The 19820-nt window shown below is 35.6% G+C and overlaps 1 protein-coding gene across 1 annotated transcript; it reads left to right on the forward strand.

Moving 5' to 3' along the window:
• The first annotated feature begins 2303 nt into the window (after window positions 1–2303).
• Window positions 2304–3035, forward strand: LOC147065855 (uncharacterized). Its single transcript, XM_085955673.1, has one exon. The coding sequence runs from the start codon at window positions 2304–2306 to the stop codon at window positions 3033–3035; it is 732 nt and encodes a 243-aa protein (XP_085811799.1).
• The last annotated feature ends 16785 nt before the right edge of the window (window positions 3036–19820 follow it).

Genomic DNA, 19820 nt, shown 5'->3' on the forward strand with positions numbered 1-19820 from the left:
ATAATCCTTGATGAAGGAATGCCATAAGGCCAAACATATTCTAATAACAATAAAATACGAGTTCTGAAGATTTCATCTGGTGTTTAATTGACTTTGTGCCCCGTGACTTCTTGGTTACTCCACGTCCATGAGGTTCCTGCCTATTCTTCCACATTAATGAACCTCCACTTCCAAGTGCCTGAGCTAGTCAGGAAGTCGGAGGCCTTCACTAACCTAACCTAACCTAACCTAACCCAACCTAACCAGTTGCTTTTTTTTATCTTGCAGGGAACCACACGCATGTTTGCCTTCTCTTCTTAAAAAAATCCATATCTCGAAAAATACGTTGTTTTTACAAATTCTTTTTGCCGTAAAGTGAAAATACAAGTGTAATATATATGTGTGAGTGTAATCTTTAAAATATCCTGAGGGATTCCTAGGATATTAAGTTTTGTGTGTTAACCACGTGTTCGGCATTGCCGAAAGTGAGGTTATGTGTACATTTTAAAGTGTCAAATATTTTTGTGACAATTTGTTTAATCTGTTTTTTACTATTACCTATCGACTTATTTACATACCGATTTTTTTTATTAATTACCTACTTTTAGTCTTAGTTTAACATTGACAGCGAACGGACGTGCTCCCGGTGATTGTGTGCTGGAAAACTCCGGAAAACTCGTTTCAAAGTTCGAACACCTACAATTTCGGTGAAATCCAGTGAAATCCGGAAAACTCCCGGAAAATCCTTTGGCCTTCAAGATTAAGTTTTTTTTTCGAAAACTTGTCCTTGCGTCGAAGTCTCTTGCCGGATTCTCAATCTCCTCCTCTCGGACTGGTCCCAGCAGATTGAGTAGGCGGAAAATTCCGGAAAAAATCTTTCCGAAGACCGAGCACCTACAATGTCGGAAAAGCTCGGAAAAATCCAGTGAAACCGGAAAATTCTTGGAAAACTTCCTTCGGGTTGCTTTCGGATTTTTCCCGCGCGTTGAGATCTCCTTCGAGCTTGACGCTTGACCGAGCGTTGATATCTCTGGCTACGACTGCGTAGACCGTAGAGCATTATTCAACTTCGGCAGCATCTCGACCTGTTTCTTGGGTCGGATTGATTCGGATTGAGTCTCGAAGCTTGTCATTGAGTGCACGTCATCCTTCATCGTCGGCCCTTTGATTTGCAGACGATTCATATTCCATGCCTTCCGCTCTCTGAGTATTCCTTACGACCAAAGGATGCGTTCAGGGATCATCTTGCGGACCGAGCTTTTGGAATTACATCTTAGATGATGTACTTCAGGAGGACTTGGGCCCTGGAGCTGAACTGAGAGCATTTGCGGATGACCTGCTATTGATTGCTACAGCCAACAATACGACAGAGCTTGAAAATATGACTGACAAGGCGTTGAAATTCATCACATCATGGGGCTCAAAAGCCAAACTACACTTTGCAGAAGACAAAACCAACGCGATGTATATTACCAGAAAAAAGGACCGACAACCAAACATTTACATGAACGGAGTTCAACTAAAATACGTGGATCATTTTAAGGTTCTCGGTCTTACAATAGATCGCCACCTTAACTGGTCCAAACATGTCGACAACATTTGTAAAAAGGCTGCAAGCATCACGAACAAATTGATCAGAGCCGCCAAACCCACATGGGGTGCGTCGCCGGGGGGTTATGCAGCAAATATATTTAGGTGCTGTCGAGCCTCTGATAACGTACGCTTCCAGCGTGTGGGCGGACGCGGTAAAGAAAAAAGTCAACCGTAAGAAACTGAACTCCATTCAAAGACAAATTGCCACCAGATCCTGCAAAGGATACAGAACGATCTCTCTAGTTTCTGCTCAGGTCTTGAGCGGCTTCATGCCACTTGACCTGAGGATCAAGCAGCTTGCAGAAGCATATGAGGTGAAGAAGACTCTCACCCTGCAGGACTTGCCGCAAGACAGAGTCTACCAGGGAACCGGAGACTTTTTCTCACTGCCTCATCCCGCGGAACGCAACCGGATCGACCATAGATACAATGATCAGACTCTGCCTGAGGCAACGCAGAATGAGCTGAGAATCTTCACTGATGGCAGTCTCTTGAACGGCACAGTGGGTGCAGCATTTGTACCTTATGGTGGCGTGAGAGAGTTGCCGTCGAGAAAGATCAAACTCGACGACATCTGCTCAGTGTTTTAGGCGGAACTCCTGGCAATCCGAGAAGCTTTGAGCTACGTTCTGAAAAAATCACCAAACAGATGGAAACAAATAACGATCTTGACAGACTGCAAATCAGGCGTCCATGCAATAACGGACCAAAATTCGGTCAATTCTATTGTCATGGACATTAAAACTGATATCCAGGAACTACGACGCAGAAAACAGAACGTGTACATCGGCTGGATAAGGGGTCACTGCGGAATCCTAGGCAATGAAAAAGCGGACGAAAAGGCTCAAGAGGCTACTCTTAAGAAGACGGCCCCAGATTTTGCCAAGTTTCCGCTCAACTTTGCGAAAAGGAAAATAAAAAACAGGACTCTCCAACTCTGGAATGATCGTTATTTGAAAGAAACGACAGCAAATATTACCAAAATGTTTTTTCCAACAATTTTCCATGCCTTTGATTTCAGGAGAATGCAGGAAGTTGGCTTTGAACTCACACAATTCCTCACGGGTCACGGTGGGTTCATGAGCTACCTGCATCGAATTAAGCTCTCCGAGATCGACAGCTGCCCGTATGATGATATGACCCCTCAAGATGTCCCTCATCTTTTTATGCATTGCCCCATTTTCAGCTTCCAAAGACAGCAGCTGGAGGCGCAACGCAAGAGTCTAGATGAGGACCTATGCGACATTGGATCCGTGGATCACAAGCAACTATCACGAAGGGTAGTATCATACATCATTAAAATAGTGCAGGATATTGGCAAAATAAACGAAGCCAGGACACAAAATGCCGAACACTCTTCAAGTGAAACGGAAGGCCTGGTGATTTCTGTCAACAGTCCGTCTTCTCCTGAAGATTTTTCTATGGTTTCCTCTTCACAAGAGCAAATGCGGAGAAGTTCCTGATAAGACCCACAGTAGTCTATCCCTCCTGATCCCAACACTAAATAGAAAAGAAGACTAATAAATGAAGAAAATTCCAATTGAAGATCTACAAACCTTGTACATAATAAGCAAGGGCAATAATAAATGCAACTCCCATATATATAAAAAAAAATCTAACCTAACCTAACCTAGTTATTGTAAGTGTTGATTGTTTCATATTTTATGGTTTGTTAATATTCAAAATAATTTGTTTAATGTCCCTGATGTAGTATGAAATATTAATGTCCAACCTCATTAATTTTCAATTAATCTGTTATTGGTAAGGTATTATTGGACGGGTAATTATTTATGTACCTATTGTTATATTATTTCTGTCGCGGATTTTGTTTGATAAATATTGTTTTAAAAAAAATGTATTCAGTTGAAAATGTCCCTCTGAGGCGGACGAAACCGGTCCTAATCTATTGATTAACAGTGGAATAAGTACTATAAAAAATGCGTTTTATTAAATAAAAGCAACAATAAGATAGTTGTACTAATTCAGATACTTTTGCGGGTGTGCTCACAGCAACTGACGAAAGTTTCATCGCAATCGGGTGAATGGTATAGGAACGCACACGTATAGAAGAAGATAGAATAGAAGAAGATGGTTTAACTAATTCAGAAACCTTCACGGTTGCGCGCATAATAACTGACGAAAGTTTCGTTGCAATTGGATGAATGGTATAGAAACCATACGAATAAAATAGAATGAATAAGAAGAAGAAGATGGTTATACTAATTCAAAAATCTTTGCGGGTATGCGCACAACAACAGCTGACGAAAGTTTCATTGCAATCGGATGAATGGTACAGGAACCATACGAATAAAAGAAGATATAATGAAGAAGAAGAAGATGGTTGTACTAATTCGGAAACCTTCTCGGGTGTGCGCACACCAACTGACGAAAGTTTCATCGGAATCGGATGAATGGTATAATAACGCATACGAATAGAAGAAGATAGAATCGAAGAAGAAGAAGATGGTTTTTGTAATTGAGACACCTTCGTGAGTGTGCGCACACCAACCGACCAAAGTTTCATCGCAATGGGATGAATGGTATAGGAACCAAGAAAATAAAAGAATATAGAATGAAGAACAAGATGATGCTGATTTTTCTAATTTAGAAACCTTCGCGGGTGTGCGCACAACAACTGACGAAAGTTTCATCGCAATCGGATGAATGGTATAGGAATCATACGAATAAAATAAGATAGAATGAAGAAGAAGAATATGGTTTTTGTAATTGAGACACCTTCGTGAGGTATACTTAATAAACAATGCTACATTCGTATATTTTGTGTAATGAAAATATTTCTAATTTGCGAAATATCAAAGTTTTAAAGGGCAGCAAAAGTCTGATATAATAATTTTTCAATGGTTTTATTAAAAATATATTTTATTCAGTTATATAAACTGAATTATTGTATGATGATTGATGGGATATACAAAGTACCTATTTACGTTGCTTATTGCCAAATGGTGGCACTTACCACAAAGCGGCAAATCGAAGAGTTAAAGCGAAATATATACAAACATTACCTATATTCTTATTTAGGCACTTAAATCTCCGATATATAACTAATTAATCACAGTCGTATACTAAAATACCGAAAACATTGTCATAACAATTAAATTAAACTTTTCTGTAAACATGTAATAATGTATTCTTTTATTTTTATATTCTTTATCTATATATTAATATAAAAGAAAGTCGGGTTAGTTACACCATTTATAACTCGAGAACGGCTGGACCGATTTTTACGATCATTGATTTGTTGGATTTGTCTCAGCCCCGAATAGCAGAATAACTATTAAAACATCGAAAAAATTCACGGAAAAGAAAATTATGAATTAAATTAAATTTCTCATACATTTAGACATTTTGAACAATGAACTCGCACATTCGAAAATAAAAGAAAATCACAAAAAAATAAATCCATATACAACGATACATGACAGAAAGAATAAACAAGAAACAAACAAACAAATGAAAGGCGTTGTGTGCATTATCTATCCTTTGACAGTTGATTCAGTTCAGCCTCAGATAATCCCGAAAGACTTTGTTGTATACTCCGGCGAATTTTCGAGGAAGTTGTCCTGCCTGAATCTTTTTTACTTCTTCGACAGCGTCCAAAAATAAAGCCAAGGATAAAATTACATGATCTCATTGCTGGTGTTGCTCATTATTTACCTACTAATTTCAAAATCCATCCTTCGAACTTCATTCGACAATCGATCTACGTGAATAATCGAGCCGATTACCAGCTAGGCGCGCAAATAACTATTTCGATCGTGATTTTCAAACGGTAAGTTGCCTTTGAAGATGTTCACTTTGTGAGGTTATCAAATTTGTGATTGTGTGTGCATCGATAACTGCTTCATTATGTAATTTTGAATTATGTGATTAATTTTCCAGTGTTTATCATTTGATGATTCGTCAAAATGCTGACAACTATTTGCTGCGATTTCGTCGATTGCTTAAAATCGAGACGGAGCGCCTCACTTTCATTCGGTTGAACCAAGCCAAACTGCGATCGGAGGAGTATATTCATTTTCGCGATGCAATCAGCACCGTAGGAGATGCAGCTAATGTTGGTCGATTGACTATTCTATCGGCGATGTACATTGGCAGCCCACGTCATATGCATGAATATGCGCAAGATGCAATGACATATTATGTTCGTCATTACGGTCGTCCAGATCTATTCATCACCTTTACATGAAATCCGAAATGAATAGAAATTGTTCAACTGCTACTCCCCGGACAAACATCAAGTGATCGGCACGACATCACCGCACGTGTCTTCAAACGAAAAATCCTGTCGCTGATGAACTACATTGTTAAGCATCGCGTCTTTGGGAAACTCGATGCTGGATGTATTCGATTGAATGACAAAAACGAAGCTTGCCGCATGCACACATTCTATTTGGTTAGTCGAAAGAATTCGACCAGACCAAAAAGATGACATCATATGTGCCGAGATTCCTCCAGACCTGCATGATGTTGTAATTACTTACATGATTCATGGACAGTGTGGCGCCATCAACCCCCAATCACCGTGCATGGTCGACGGCAAGTGTTCCAAGCGTTATCCATGAAGTTTAACGGCGGAGACTATCACTGCCAATGATGGTTATCCACTGTATCGGCGTCGATCACCCAATGATAACGGTAGAAATATCACAACGAAAATGAAGTGAAACGATATCGTGGTCGACAACACTTGGATTGTTCCGTATTCGCCACTTTTTTCCAAAATATTCAAGGCGCATTGCAACGTGGAGTTTTGCAATTCAGTGAAGTTTATCAAATACATCTGCAAATATGTCACCAAAGGCAGCGATATTGTAGTTTTTGGCGTTCAAACTCCCAATACCAACGATGAAATCACGCAATATCAAGTTGGTCGATATGTGAGCTGCAATGAAGCTGCGTATTCTCTCATTCCCCATTCATGAACGTCATCCCACTGCTGTACATTTGGCGGTGCATCTGGAGAATGGTCAACAAGTTCATTTCAACGCATCGAATGTTGCTCAATGTGCTGAAATATCTCCAGCGCCAACATTGACCAGTTTCTTTTCGATTTGCCAAAGCGATCCGTTTGCACGAACGTTGTTCTACTCTAAGATGCCACGTTATTACACTTGGAACGCTTCATCGAAGAAATTTCAACGTCGGAAGCAAGACGATGCGGTTTCTGATCATCCGGATGTGCATTCTACTGATGCTCTTGGTCGCACTTACACAGTTCATCCGAAGAATGGCGAATGATTCTACTTGCGGTTGTTGCTGGTAAATGTTCGTGGGCCGACATCATTTGAATCACTTTGAACTGTCAATCGTGTAGTGTGCCCAACATTTCGTGCTGCATGTCAAAAGCTCAATTTGCTTGAAAATGATACTCATTGGGACATGAAAAACGCTAAATCATTTGTTTTTGCATCTCCAAATCAGATACGCACATTATTTGCTATCATTATTTCGACATGCTTCCCATCGAATCCACCTGAACTGTAGAAAAACTACAAGGATGACATGTCAGAAGACATTTTACATCGAATTCGTGTTATTTCAGGGAATCCTGATCTCGAGGTGAATAAGGAGATACATAAACAGGTTTTCCTTTTGATCGAAGACATGTGTTACCTCATGTGCGGCACTTTGTTAGTCAAGTTAGGAATGCCAATGCCACATCGTGGAGTGAATTACGCTTTCAATCTAGAATTGGAACGTGAACGTGAAAATGATCGAGATGCATTGAACTAATTAGTTCGAACGAATGTACCAATGTTGAACCCCCAACAGAAGGTAGTGTACGATACGTTAATGAAGGCAATTGATGATGGAAATGGTGGCTTATTTTTCCTCGATGCGCCCAGTGGAACTTTTGGAGGCTCAATGATTCTACTATCTGGCGATTTCCGCCAAACACTAACAGTCATTCCAAGATCGACCGCTGCCGATGAAATAAATGCTTGCCTCAAATCATTGACTCTGTGGCGCTATGTGAAGAACCTTCAGCTGACGACAAACATGCGAGTTACATTGCTAAACGATCCATCTGCCGAAGATTTCTCTAAGGCTGCGAGCACACGGCAAAGCGAAGTTTCGGATTCATCCGCCAAACGACGTTTGCGTTTTATTTGCGTTTTATTTGCGAGCCGATTGCGTTTTAAATGCGTGTCAAATGCGTCAAAATTTCGACAATGCTGTCCAAGAGAAAACACGGTTTTCAAGGGGATTCATAAACGCCTTTTTTTGAAACTGCACCCTGCTGCGAGAGTATTTATCTTTCATTACAGTGGCGTACAAGGGTAAATAAATCAATATAAAATCAGTACGTAATATTGCATTATACCTACATTTATTTTCCCACTATTGCTTCTTTTGGAGCTGGACTGTTTTATATCGAAAGCGTTTTGAAAATTACCTATTGTTGAGCCTATTATATACCATCATCATCAATACTATCGACCGAGGGTACTTGATGGAGTTTGAATTTAAATTCTAATTGATTTAAGTTTTGTACTATTATTATTTATTAATACAATAAAAAAAGATTATAAGTTAATACACGAAGAAAGGGTAAAAACCTTATTACCTAGATACCTACTAAGTAAAGGATTAAGTACAAAAACATAATATTTTGAATAATTTGAATATTTGCAGTATTCTAAAAACCTGTTGTAAATACTATTAATACATTCGGTAGGTAAGCAGTTTTACAAAATATAATAAAAAGTTGTGACACAGCACAGCTATGAGAAGAAGTATTTCACGAGAAGAAAGGCTCGCCATATCTATACGGTAAACTAAACTATTATTATTTATTTTGTAGTATGTACTTATTTAATTAATTTTTTTATTAGTTGACACTGTCATCTTCTATAGATACACTAAAATGGAAACGGGTACTAATAATAATATATTGAAGTGAGAATAATGAATACCCACCTACTACTATTGATAGGTATGTGCTTGTGTACTTGTATCGGTACAAGTATATTTATATTAATTATTGTTTTTTTGTTATAATATATTAGTTGCGATTAATTGACAATAAAATTTTGATAATTTATCTATTTAGCCGCTACAGTACCATATTATTCAATTACATATTCAAAAAAAGTTGGTAGTTATGAATTCAAAACACCTTTCATAAAAAATAGATTGAAATATTAGGAGGTACACTAACACGAAATTACCTGATATAGTCTCATTACAATAGCTATCTTTTTAATATGTAGCTATTGAATTCTAAGCAATAATATTCTATTGGAAATATGAACAGATTTTAAGGGGAGATATTTCAAATATTTATGAATAATATGTTTTAAATGTTTATTTAATAAAAGATACAATAGGTATAATAATATATTACATTGTTCTAACAAATTATATACAAAAACCCTATAAAATATTTTAATTAAATTATATCTGTTTTCCCCATTGCATTAACGCCACTGTGAAATTCTTGATGACACTAAAGGAAGATTTTTTAAATTTTTTCGGACTAAAGTAATAAATTATGTCATACAATATGTGCCTTATTGTGTTCGCCAACTTATAGCTATTATGGATATTAGTACTTTTTGTTTTCACCGTTAGTGTTATTATGTAAGAATTTATTTATTGCACTATCCGAAGAATTAAAAAAAACCTTTTTTTTGTCGCCAGTGGCGAACTAAGATAAATAAAATATAAAAATATAATATGTAAACATTACCTACATAATTATTAAGTACTTATTTCTTTTTTACCATTTTACCTATATTTATTTTTTCCACTATTGCTTGATTTGGAATAGAATTCTGTTATATTATATCGAAAGCGTTTTTTAATTTGATGATATTTTCATAGTGTAGAAATTATTTTTAATGACTTTCATGCGGATTTTTGTTAGCTATACGCAAATGCAGACATAGTCCAAATAAGCATTAATCATTCAAGTGAATCTTTCTGGTTGCAAACAATTCATCATGACTTCGACAACAATAACAATACAGAACATGATAAAACAGAACAGCCAGGTTTTCTCCAGGTGTTCTGTTTTGTCATGTTCTGTTTTGTCACTGTCCTGTTTTGTCATGGAACCGACTGAGATTTAACATTCTTCATATTATTATATATGACAATGTGCTAGGTGCAGATTGCGTAGGCTTAAACCTTTACATTATACCCAAGTTTTTAATGAAAAATACCCACTCATCTGGTCATGAGTTTGTCATTGGTAAATAAAATTTATTAGGCCTTTCTGAACATAATTATGTGGTTAATCAGTAATATTTCTTAATACGCGCCCCCATAAATTTCAGCTTTCAAAAGTTCGGTCCTGGCCTAAATGGGAAGATTTAAAAGAACATGTGGTAGGTAGTATATTCATGGCACGTATTGCATGACATAATTAATTACTCCATTGCTTCAGTGGCGTTCATGCAATGTAGAGCAACAGATATAATTTAATTAAAATATTTTATAGATTTTACTGTAGCGGGTGAATAGATAAATTATCTAAATTTTGTTATCAATTAATCGCAAATAATATATTATAACACGAAAACAATAATTAATATAAATATACATGTACCTACACAAGTACACAGGAACATACCTATCGATAGTAGTAGGAAGGTATTCATTATTCTCACTTCAATATGTTATTATTGGCACCCGTTTCCATTTTAGTGTATCTATAGAAGATAAAAGTGTCAACTAATAAAAAAAATAATTAAAGAAGTACATACTTACTACAAAATAAATAATAATGGTTTAGTTTACCTTATAGTTATGGCGAGCCTTCACGCTTAAAAACAGATTTAATTTAATAAAAATATTTTATAGATTCGATACCTACATAAAGATTCTACTACTAAAACGGAGGCATGATTCTATTAAAGATACATACTTATTTAATATCGAATATAACCAAATGCATACCTACTTGTATTCTTCCCAAAAGAATGGTGTTATTTTAAATATGTATTTCATATAATATGAATAGGTAGGTGGGTAATTCAATACGTATCTATAGGTACTTATATAAATATTTTCGGTATAGGTATATAGGTATTCATCAAAAATTATTTAAATTTGCATATTACGAACTATACCTTAACATTGTTTATTCGTTTTTTTTTTATTTAGTGAGTAGTTACAGTTGGTGACATCTCTCATTAGTTAATATTATTAAACTCCCAACATATTGCACAACGAGAAAACTATTGTTTACGAGAAATGACATTTTAATACGCTTACCTACCGAATGTATTAATCGTATTTACAACGGGTTTTTTTAGAAACACTGCAAATATTCAAATTATTCAAAATATTATGTTTTTATACTTCATCATTTACTTAGTAGGTATCTAGGTAATAAGGTTTTTACCCTTTCTTCGTGTATTAACTTATAATCTTTTTTTATTGTATTAATAAATAATAATAGTACAAAACTTAAATCAATTAGAATTTAAATTCAAATTCCATCAAGTACCCTCGGTTGATAGTATTGATGATGGTATACCTACTAATATTTCAATCTATTTTTTATGAAAGGTGTTTTGAATTCATAACCACCAACTTTTTTTGAATATGTAATTGAATAATATGGTACTGTAGCGGCTAAATAGATAAATTATCAAAATTTTATTGTCAATTAATCGCAACTAATATATTATAACAAAAAAACAATAATTAATATAAATATACTTGTACCGATACAAGTACACAAGCACATACCTATCAATAGTAGTAGGTGGGTATTCATTATTCTCACTTCAATATATTATTATTAGTACCCGTTTCCATTTTAGTGTATCTATAGAAGATGACAGTGTCAACTAATAAAAAAATTAATTAAAGAAGTACATACTACAAAATAAATAATAATAGTTTAGTTTACCGTATAGATATGGCGAGCCTTTCTTCTCGTGAAATACTTCTTCTCATAGCTGTGCTGTGTCACAACTTTTTATTATATTTTGTAAAACTGCTTACCTACCGAATGTATTAATAGTATTTACAACAGGTTTTTAGAATACTGCAAATATTCAAATTATTCAAAATATTATGTTTTTGTACTTAATCCTTTACTTAGTAGGTATCTAGGTAATAAGGTTTTTACCCTTTCTTCGTGTATTAACTTATAATCTTTTTTTATTGTATTAATAAATAATAATAGTACAAAACTTAAATCAATTAGAATTTAAATTCAAACTCCATCAAGTACCCTCGGTCGATAGTATTGATGATGATGGTATATAATAGGCTCAACAATAGGTAATTTTCAAAACGCTTTCGATATAAAACAGTCCAGCTCCAAAAGAAGCAATAGTGGGAAAATAAATGTAGGTATAATGCAATATTACGTACTGATTTTATATTGATTTATTTACCCTTGTACGCCACTGTAATGAAAGATAAATACTCTCGCAGCAGGGTGCAGTTTCAAAAAAAGGCGTTTATGAATCCCCTTGAAAACCGTGTTTTCTCTTGGACAGCATTGTCGAAATTTTGACGCATTTGACACGCATTTAAAACGCAATCGGCTCGCAAATAAAACGCAAATAAAACGCAAACGTCGTTTGGCGGATGAATCCGAAACTTCGCTTTGCCGTGTGCTCGCAGCCTAAGCAATTTCTGACTATCGGTAACGGCCGTGTTCCTGTCGACGAATCGAACGGATTGATTTCGTTTCCGCTGAATTTTTGCAATTTCGTGTCAACAATTGGTTGAGTGAACGAGCAATTCTTGCGGCAAAGATCAAAGATGTGGATCACTTAAACTTCACAATTCAAAATCAAATCCTTGGTCTACTGCATTCCTTCAAATCTATCGACTGTGTAAGTGCTCGGCCGTAGTAATTTGACGGGCGTGGTGCGGCGGCGTCTTGCGAAACTCAAACGTATAGCCATGTGTATTATTCCCGAAAAAAGACACTGTCTACGAACATTTTACTCACGGTTATACGTTTGAGTTTCGCACGATGCCGGCGCGCTACCCCCACGCGATCACTACGTTCTTGCACTAACAAACGAAGACGAAGCAACCAACTAGCCAACTGAATTTTTAAACTCATTGGATCTTCCTGGCTTGCCACCGCACAATTTACAACTGAAGGTTGGCTTGGTAGTCATCATGCTTCGAAATCTGAACCAACCAAAACTATGTAATCCATTTCATTTTGGTTTGATTTTTGCACATTTATTGAACTTAATTCATTTTGAATATTCATTTTTTTAACTTAATAAAAAAATGAATTTAATTCAGCTAATAAGTTAAAACAAGATTATTGATTCTGAGGCGGTACGAAGTTTGCCGGGTCAGCTATCTATATATATAAAAGAAAGTCGGGTTAGTTACACCATTTATAACTCAAGAACGGCTGGACCGATTTTTATGATCTTTGATTTGTTGGATTTGCTCCGCCCCGAATAGCAGAATAACTATTAAAAGATCGGATAAGTCACGGAAAAAATAAATTATGAAGAAAATTCATTTCCTCATATATTTTGTATGGAACAGCTTTTGACTGATATCGATGAAGCTCGCGCATTCGAAAATAAAAGAAAATCACAAAAAAAAAAATCCGTATACAACGCCATCTCTGATACATGACAGAAACAATAAACAAACAAACAAACAAAAGAAAGAATGATAGTCGAAATGTCTAACTGTCAATGGTGTAGTGTGCCCAACATTTCGTGCTTCATGTCAACAGCTCAATTTGCTTGAAAACGATACGAGTTACACAATTTATAACTCAAGAACGGCTGGACCGATTTTTATGATCATTGATTTGTTGGATTTGTCTCCGCCCCGAATAGCAGAATAACTATTAAAAAATCGAAAAAATCAAGGAAAAAAAATTGTGAAGAAAATTCATTTTCTCATACATTTCGTATGGACCGGCTTTTTTGATGATATCTCGAGAACGGATTGACTGATTTCGATGATTTTTTTTTCGTCATTTGTTGTTCGTTTTGTACGTCAAAATCGAGACGGAGCGCTTCACTTTCATTCGGTTGAGCCAAGCCAAACTGCGTTCGGAGGAGTATATTCATTTACGCGATGCAATCAGCACCAAAGGAGATGCAGCTAATGTTGGTCGATTGACTATTCTACTGGCGACGTACATTGGCAGCCCGCGTCATATGCATGAATATGCGCAATATGCAATGACATAATATTATGTTCGTCATTACTAAACACCGGCCAGCTCACGTTTTTAACCGTCAACCCATAAAAAAACACATTAAAATGGTGAACGAATCCAATATCCTAAGGAGACTTTTGCCCAAATGATTCTTAGTATGGATTTCTACAATTTGTCAGTTGTTTTTTCTGCCAGCTCAGGTGCGAAGGTACTTATCATAATTATCTTGCGAAAATAATTTTAGCTGAGCGGCTATTGCAAACAATTAATAATAATATGAACCAATTAAGATTCTCGAATTACCGCTTTTATTGTTCTTTTTATCGCAGCAAATTTATTGTAAGCAATAGTGAACCATTTTATACAATGCGTATAAAAATACATGTTTTAATAATTATATTTCTAAGAACTTTTTCGTAGGTACGTACAACTACTATGCATACAAATACCAATTAATTGATACCTACAAATATTGAAAGTTTTTGTGCGTGGACCTTGAAATATTCTAAAAGTATCATATTGATACCATTACCAAGTATGTGTATAGTATCAAAACAATAGGTTTTCTGGAAATATTCGTTTGAATAATTATTATATAAGTAATTATAATATATTATGTTATTATATATTGTGTATTGCGTCAGCCGTAATTGCATTCTTTTAAAGGTTTTGCACTTATGTTCATTATAAATATTACGTTAATACATTTAGATTTAGAATATTACAGAGCTACTAATCCGCAATGCCACACATTTTACTACTTACCGTGATTAAATTAGTTATAAAACCTTAAGTAGATAAAATGTAGGTTACCGTTAATTTAAAAAAAAGTCACCGCCCGTCCCATTTAAGGTTACATGTAAATTGTACGTAATGCATTTCACCGTGGCACAGTTTGCGCTGAGCTTTCTATCGGAAAGAGATGACCGTATACTATAAGATAAGGTATCCAATTTTATTAGATTCAATATGAATATTAATTCAATTATCATAGCCGATTGTGGCAAAATTCATAAATTCAATAATGAAAACCTAACCTAACAAAAAATTATCCAGTAATCGGCTATTTCCAAAATTTGTTTGCCACTGGCTTCCTGTAAACCGACAAGAACCGTGTTTTATTTGGACATGAATTTTATCTCAGTACTATACGACCTAAAGAGGTTGAACAGTCTTTAATATACGACCATATATTATTACCCATACAATATTTCGGATACGGCGAACTGTGTATGTACCTACAGATTTCCAGACACGCCCATTTATTCATGTATTTAGGTATTATTATTTGATTTAAATGCACATAAAGAGTAAAAAAAACTATTCATGATATAAAACGACAGGTACCTAGACACATATTACTTTAATAAACACTTAATATGAAAGTTTTAATTTTTTTCAACTTTTGTAATTTTGATATACTTACAACATATTTTATCGTAACAGACATTTTCAATTGAATAACACAATAATAACGAAATATATGTGCATATTGTTGCGTACATAAAAATTAACTTTAATAAAAAACTAACTGGTTGGTGATATTTGTACTTTTTTATTAAATGACTGATTTATATAGATAAGTACGTTATGAGATGGGTAACTTTATCACTGAAAAATTTGCTATGTTTAAAATTCATCAACTGTAGGTGTCAAAAAAGGTTCTCTATCGATGACAAATTTTGAATTGCTTGTGATCGCTTCATAAATGAAGGAAGTGAACAACTTTAAAATGAATTATTTTCAATACAATATTATTTATCAACATCAGCTGTGGTATACACCAATATAGTATATATTTTTTATCGAAATACAAGATTTTGTACACACGGCGGCTGATGTAGCGTAGCCATCTATGAAACTGTGGGTTGCGGTTCAATCCGGCAGATGGGAAAAATAATGCATATTGTTTTTTTAGCGTGTACCTACTCGATCTACTGAATGAAGTTAGTGGGTTGGGCGAATGACTAAATAATAATTATTCCTCGTAAAGAATGGTACGTTAATAGGTGGGTATAACTTGCACTTCGTAGAGATATATGTTTTCAAATTAGGACTGAAAATTGTATCCATCTAACTATCATTATTTTATGTATGCGTATTGTTCTTAAATCAGTTGTTTAAGACAATTCAGTGGCGTAACAGAATATAGAAAGCTCCATAAAGACAATGTTTTACTTAACTCCCTTTTTATTTAAAGGATATTGTGTACATATAGAATTATTAATCCACGACGTTCACAAATGATATGTTATTTAAATAAGGGTAAGTGAAGCAATTTATAAGAATACCTAATAAAAAGCAACATGTATACGTCTCTAGTCAGAGTATTGATAAGTCGCGCAGCCATTGTTATCGGTAGGTACTTGAAGTGATATAATATACCAGGGTGGGTCAATAATTCCTTAGAAAAAAGCATTAAAACAGTTTTTATTTTTGTATTTTTTTTTTATTTCTCAACATAATCTCCTTGGAGCTCAATACACTTGGTTAGACGTTTCTCAATTTTTTTAAACCGTCAGAAAAATAAGTTTTCGGAAGGTCCTCAAAATAAGCATTTGTCCGATCGATGACTTCTTCATTTGAAAAAAAACGTTGTCCACTTAGCCATTTTTTTAAGTTTGGGAAAAGGAAAAAGTCACTGGGGGCTAAATCTGGCGAATACGGTGGGTGGTCGACCAATTCGAACTTCAATTCTTCAATTTTAGCCATTGATCGTAAACATGTGTGAACACGGGCATTGTCCTGATGAAAGAGGATTTTTTTCCTGTTTAAATGAGGCCGTTTTTCTTCAATTTTGTTTTTTAGCTGGTCCAATAAAGATGCATAATAATCCCCTGTTATTGTTTTTCCTTTTTCCAAATAGTCAACGAAAATAATTTCACGTGCATCCCAAAATACAGTAGCCATAACCTTACCAGCTGATTTTACGGTTTTCGCCTTCTTTGGACATAGTTTGCCTTCGCAATCCACTGCTTTGACTGTTCTTTCGTCTCGGGAGTATAGTGGTGTATCCATGTTTCATCTACAGTCACAAAGCGACGAAAAAATTCATCCGGATTGCGTTGCATGAGCGACAACAGGGCTTTAGAGGCCACCACCCTATTGCGTTTATTGTCGACTGTGAGCAAACGCGGCACCCATCTTGCAGAAATATTTTTCATGCCCAATTTGTCATGTAAAATAAAAATGACGCTACCTTTTGAGATCCCTGTAACCTCAATTATCTCACTCAACTTTAATCTTCGGTCACTTAACACCATATCGTGGATTTTATTGATCATTTCTGGTGTAGTCACCTCTACAGGACGTCCTGAGCGTGGTTCATCCTTTGTTGATGTACGACCACGTTTAAATTCATTTAACCAGTTATAAATAGTTGCAAGTGAAGGAGCAGATATGCCGTGAACTAAATCCAACTCATTTTTTATTTCGTTTGCTGTTAACCCTTTTATATTAAAATGTTTAATAACAGCTCTAAGCTCAATTTTCTCCATTTTCCATTTTTCCATTTTCCACAAGCATTTTTTTTTTTAAATGTACGAGAAACACACAACAACCCGACCAATCTGATTGAAACTTCGCAGCATACTGAATCGGTAGTGCCGCTGCATGAAAACAAACCGCTTACAGTACTAGTCGCGCCACCTGTCGGCTTTTCTAAGGACTTATTGACCCACCCTCGTATATTATAAGTATGAGTATTTCATGCATTATTGTTATTTTTAAGTTAATAAGTAAGGAATTCAAAGATATAATATTACACACCTATGTATAAGTAAGTAGATATTTAATATACAACAAATAAATATACGAAATGTACAATAAGAGCTTTAGAAAATTATAAATCATCCAAATAACTATTTTTTTAGTCAACGAATAATTCACAAGATTTGACAATGTAACATTTTTAATTGAAGATAGCTACATAGTTTGAAAGCACATCAAAGAAAACTGAAAAGATCTTATTAAAAAATAATACGATGCCCAGCAGGATACAAACCTGCGCCCACTGGATTCGCGCCAATGTGCTCTGCCAACTAAGCTACCTGCGTTATATTCAATTGCGATGTAAATCATTCATCACAAATATATTCAGCTAAGCTGAAATTTAAGAGATACATCCCTCCACAGCTATTATATATTTTCATATGATACATTTATTTTAAATATGTTAACATATTATTATTAATATTATTAGCTACCGCAATGGGAAATTTTGTTGAATAAATTCATATGAATAGTCTGTAGGTAGATACAAGTTTGACATACTGTCCACGCATTATGATGACGAAGAGTTTTGATTCTTGGAGTAAAACATGCAGAGTTGTTCGAGGTAGATTGTAGATTTACCCAAGGGCCAAAACATCCTCCATGCAAATAACATCATATTAAATAATAGTAATTTGGTTTGCAAAATTACTTAGTGTTTTATCAAAATCTATTGTGATATTTCAGCCAAAATACATAGTACAGTGCACAAAATGTAGAATCGAGTGCGATGATGGCATCGCATGCACAAGTAAAATCACTGCCATTTGAATTCACACATTCAGTTCGGATGCGATGATCTCTGGAAGTTCTCACATACTTGTTATTTTTTTGTCCGCCATAGATCACATTAAATAGTTAATGAACTACTGCGACTGTATTCTTCAATAATTTGTCCAAATAAGTAGGTACTAAGCTATAATACTAATACCATCGCTTCTAGATAATGAAAATTCCTCGGTATTCATAAAGATACTATAACAATAATATTTATTTCATAATAATTCAATGTACCTACTACATCGTACACCTTATTTTTCTGAAAAACATAGGTTCCATAAATTATTAACGCATTTTTTAATTAAAAAATGTTGTAATATTAGAGTCCGTCCCCAAAAAAAAAGAATTCCGGCTGGCCGGAGTCTAGTCATTACGGTCGTCCAGATCTATTCATCACCTTTACGTGCAATCCGAAATGGATAGAAATTGTTCAATTACTGCCCCCGGACCCGGATCAAATGATCAGCACGACATCACCGCACGTGTCTTCAATCAAAATATCCTGTTGCTGATGAACTACATTGTTAATCATCGCGTCTTTGGGGATACTCGATGCTGGATGTATTCGATTGAATGGCAAAAACGATGCTTACCGCATGCACACATTCTTATTTGGTTAGTTGAAAGAATTCGACCAGACCAAATAGATGACATCATATGTGACGAGATTCCTGATCCCGAAACCGATCCAGACCTGCATGATGTTGTAATTACTGACATGATTCACGGACCGTGTGGCGCCATCAACCCCCAATCACCGTGCATGGTCGACGGCAAGTGTTACAAGCAAAGAGATTGCGGAGACTATCACTGCGAACGATGGTTATCCACTATATCGGCGTCGATCACCCGATGATAACGGTAGAACTATCACAACGAAAGTAAAAGGAAACGATATCGTGGTCGACAACACTTAGATTGTTCCGTATTTGCCACTTCTTTCCAAAACATTCAAGGCGCATTGCAACGTGGAGTATTGCAATCCAGTGAAGTCCATCAAATACATCTGCAAATATGTCACCAAAGGCAGCGATATGGCGGTTTTTGGTGTTCAAACTCCCAATACCAACGATAAAATCACGCACTATCAAGTTAGTCGATATGTGAGCTGCAATGAAGCCATTTGGCGTATCTTCTCATTCCCCATTCATGAACGTCATCACACCGTTGTACATTTGGCGGTGCATCTGGAGAATGGTCAACGAATTTATTTCAACGCATAGAATGTTGTTGAACGTGCTGAAACACCTCCAGCGACAACATTGACCAGTTTCTTTTTGATTTGCCAAAGCGATCCGTTTGCACAAACGTTGCTCTACTCTAAGATGCCACGTTATTACACTTGGAACGCTTCATCGAAGAAATTTCAATGTCGGAAGCAAGGCGATGCAGTTCCTGATCATACGGATGTGCGTTTTGCTGATGCTCTTGGTCGCATTTACACAGTTCATCCGAAGAATGACGAATGCTTCTACTAGCGGTTGTTGCCGGTGAATGTTCGTGGGCCGACATCATTTGAATCACTTCAAACTGTCAATGGTATAGTGTGCCCAATATT

The sequence above is a fragment of the Rhyacophila brunnea genome, unplaced genomic scaffold (assembly GCF_057557595.1).
Source record: "Rhyacophila brunnea isolate RB1 unplaced genomic scaffold, BYU_Rbru_1.0 scaffold_5, whole genome shotgun sequence".
Classification (NCBI taxonomy): domain Eukaryota; kingdom Metazoa; phylum Arthropoda; class Insecta; order Trichoptera; family Rhyacophilidae; genus Rhyacophila; species Rhyacophila brunnea.

Excerpts from the sequence above, each read along its gene's own strand:
- LOC147065855 (XM_085955673.1), top strand. The coding sequence starts at position 2,304 with ATGGACATTAAAACTGATATCCAGGAACTACGACGCAGAAAACAGAAC.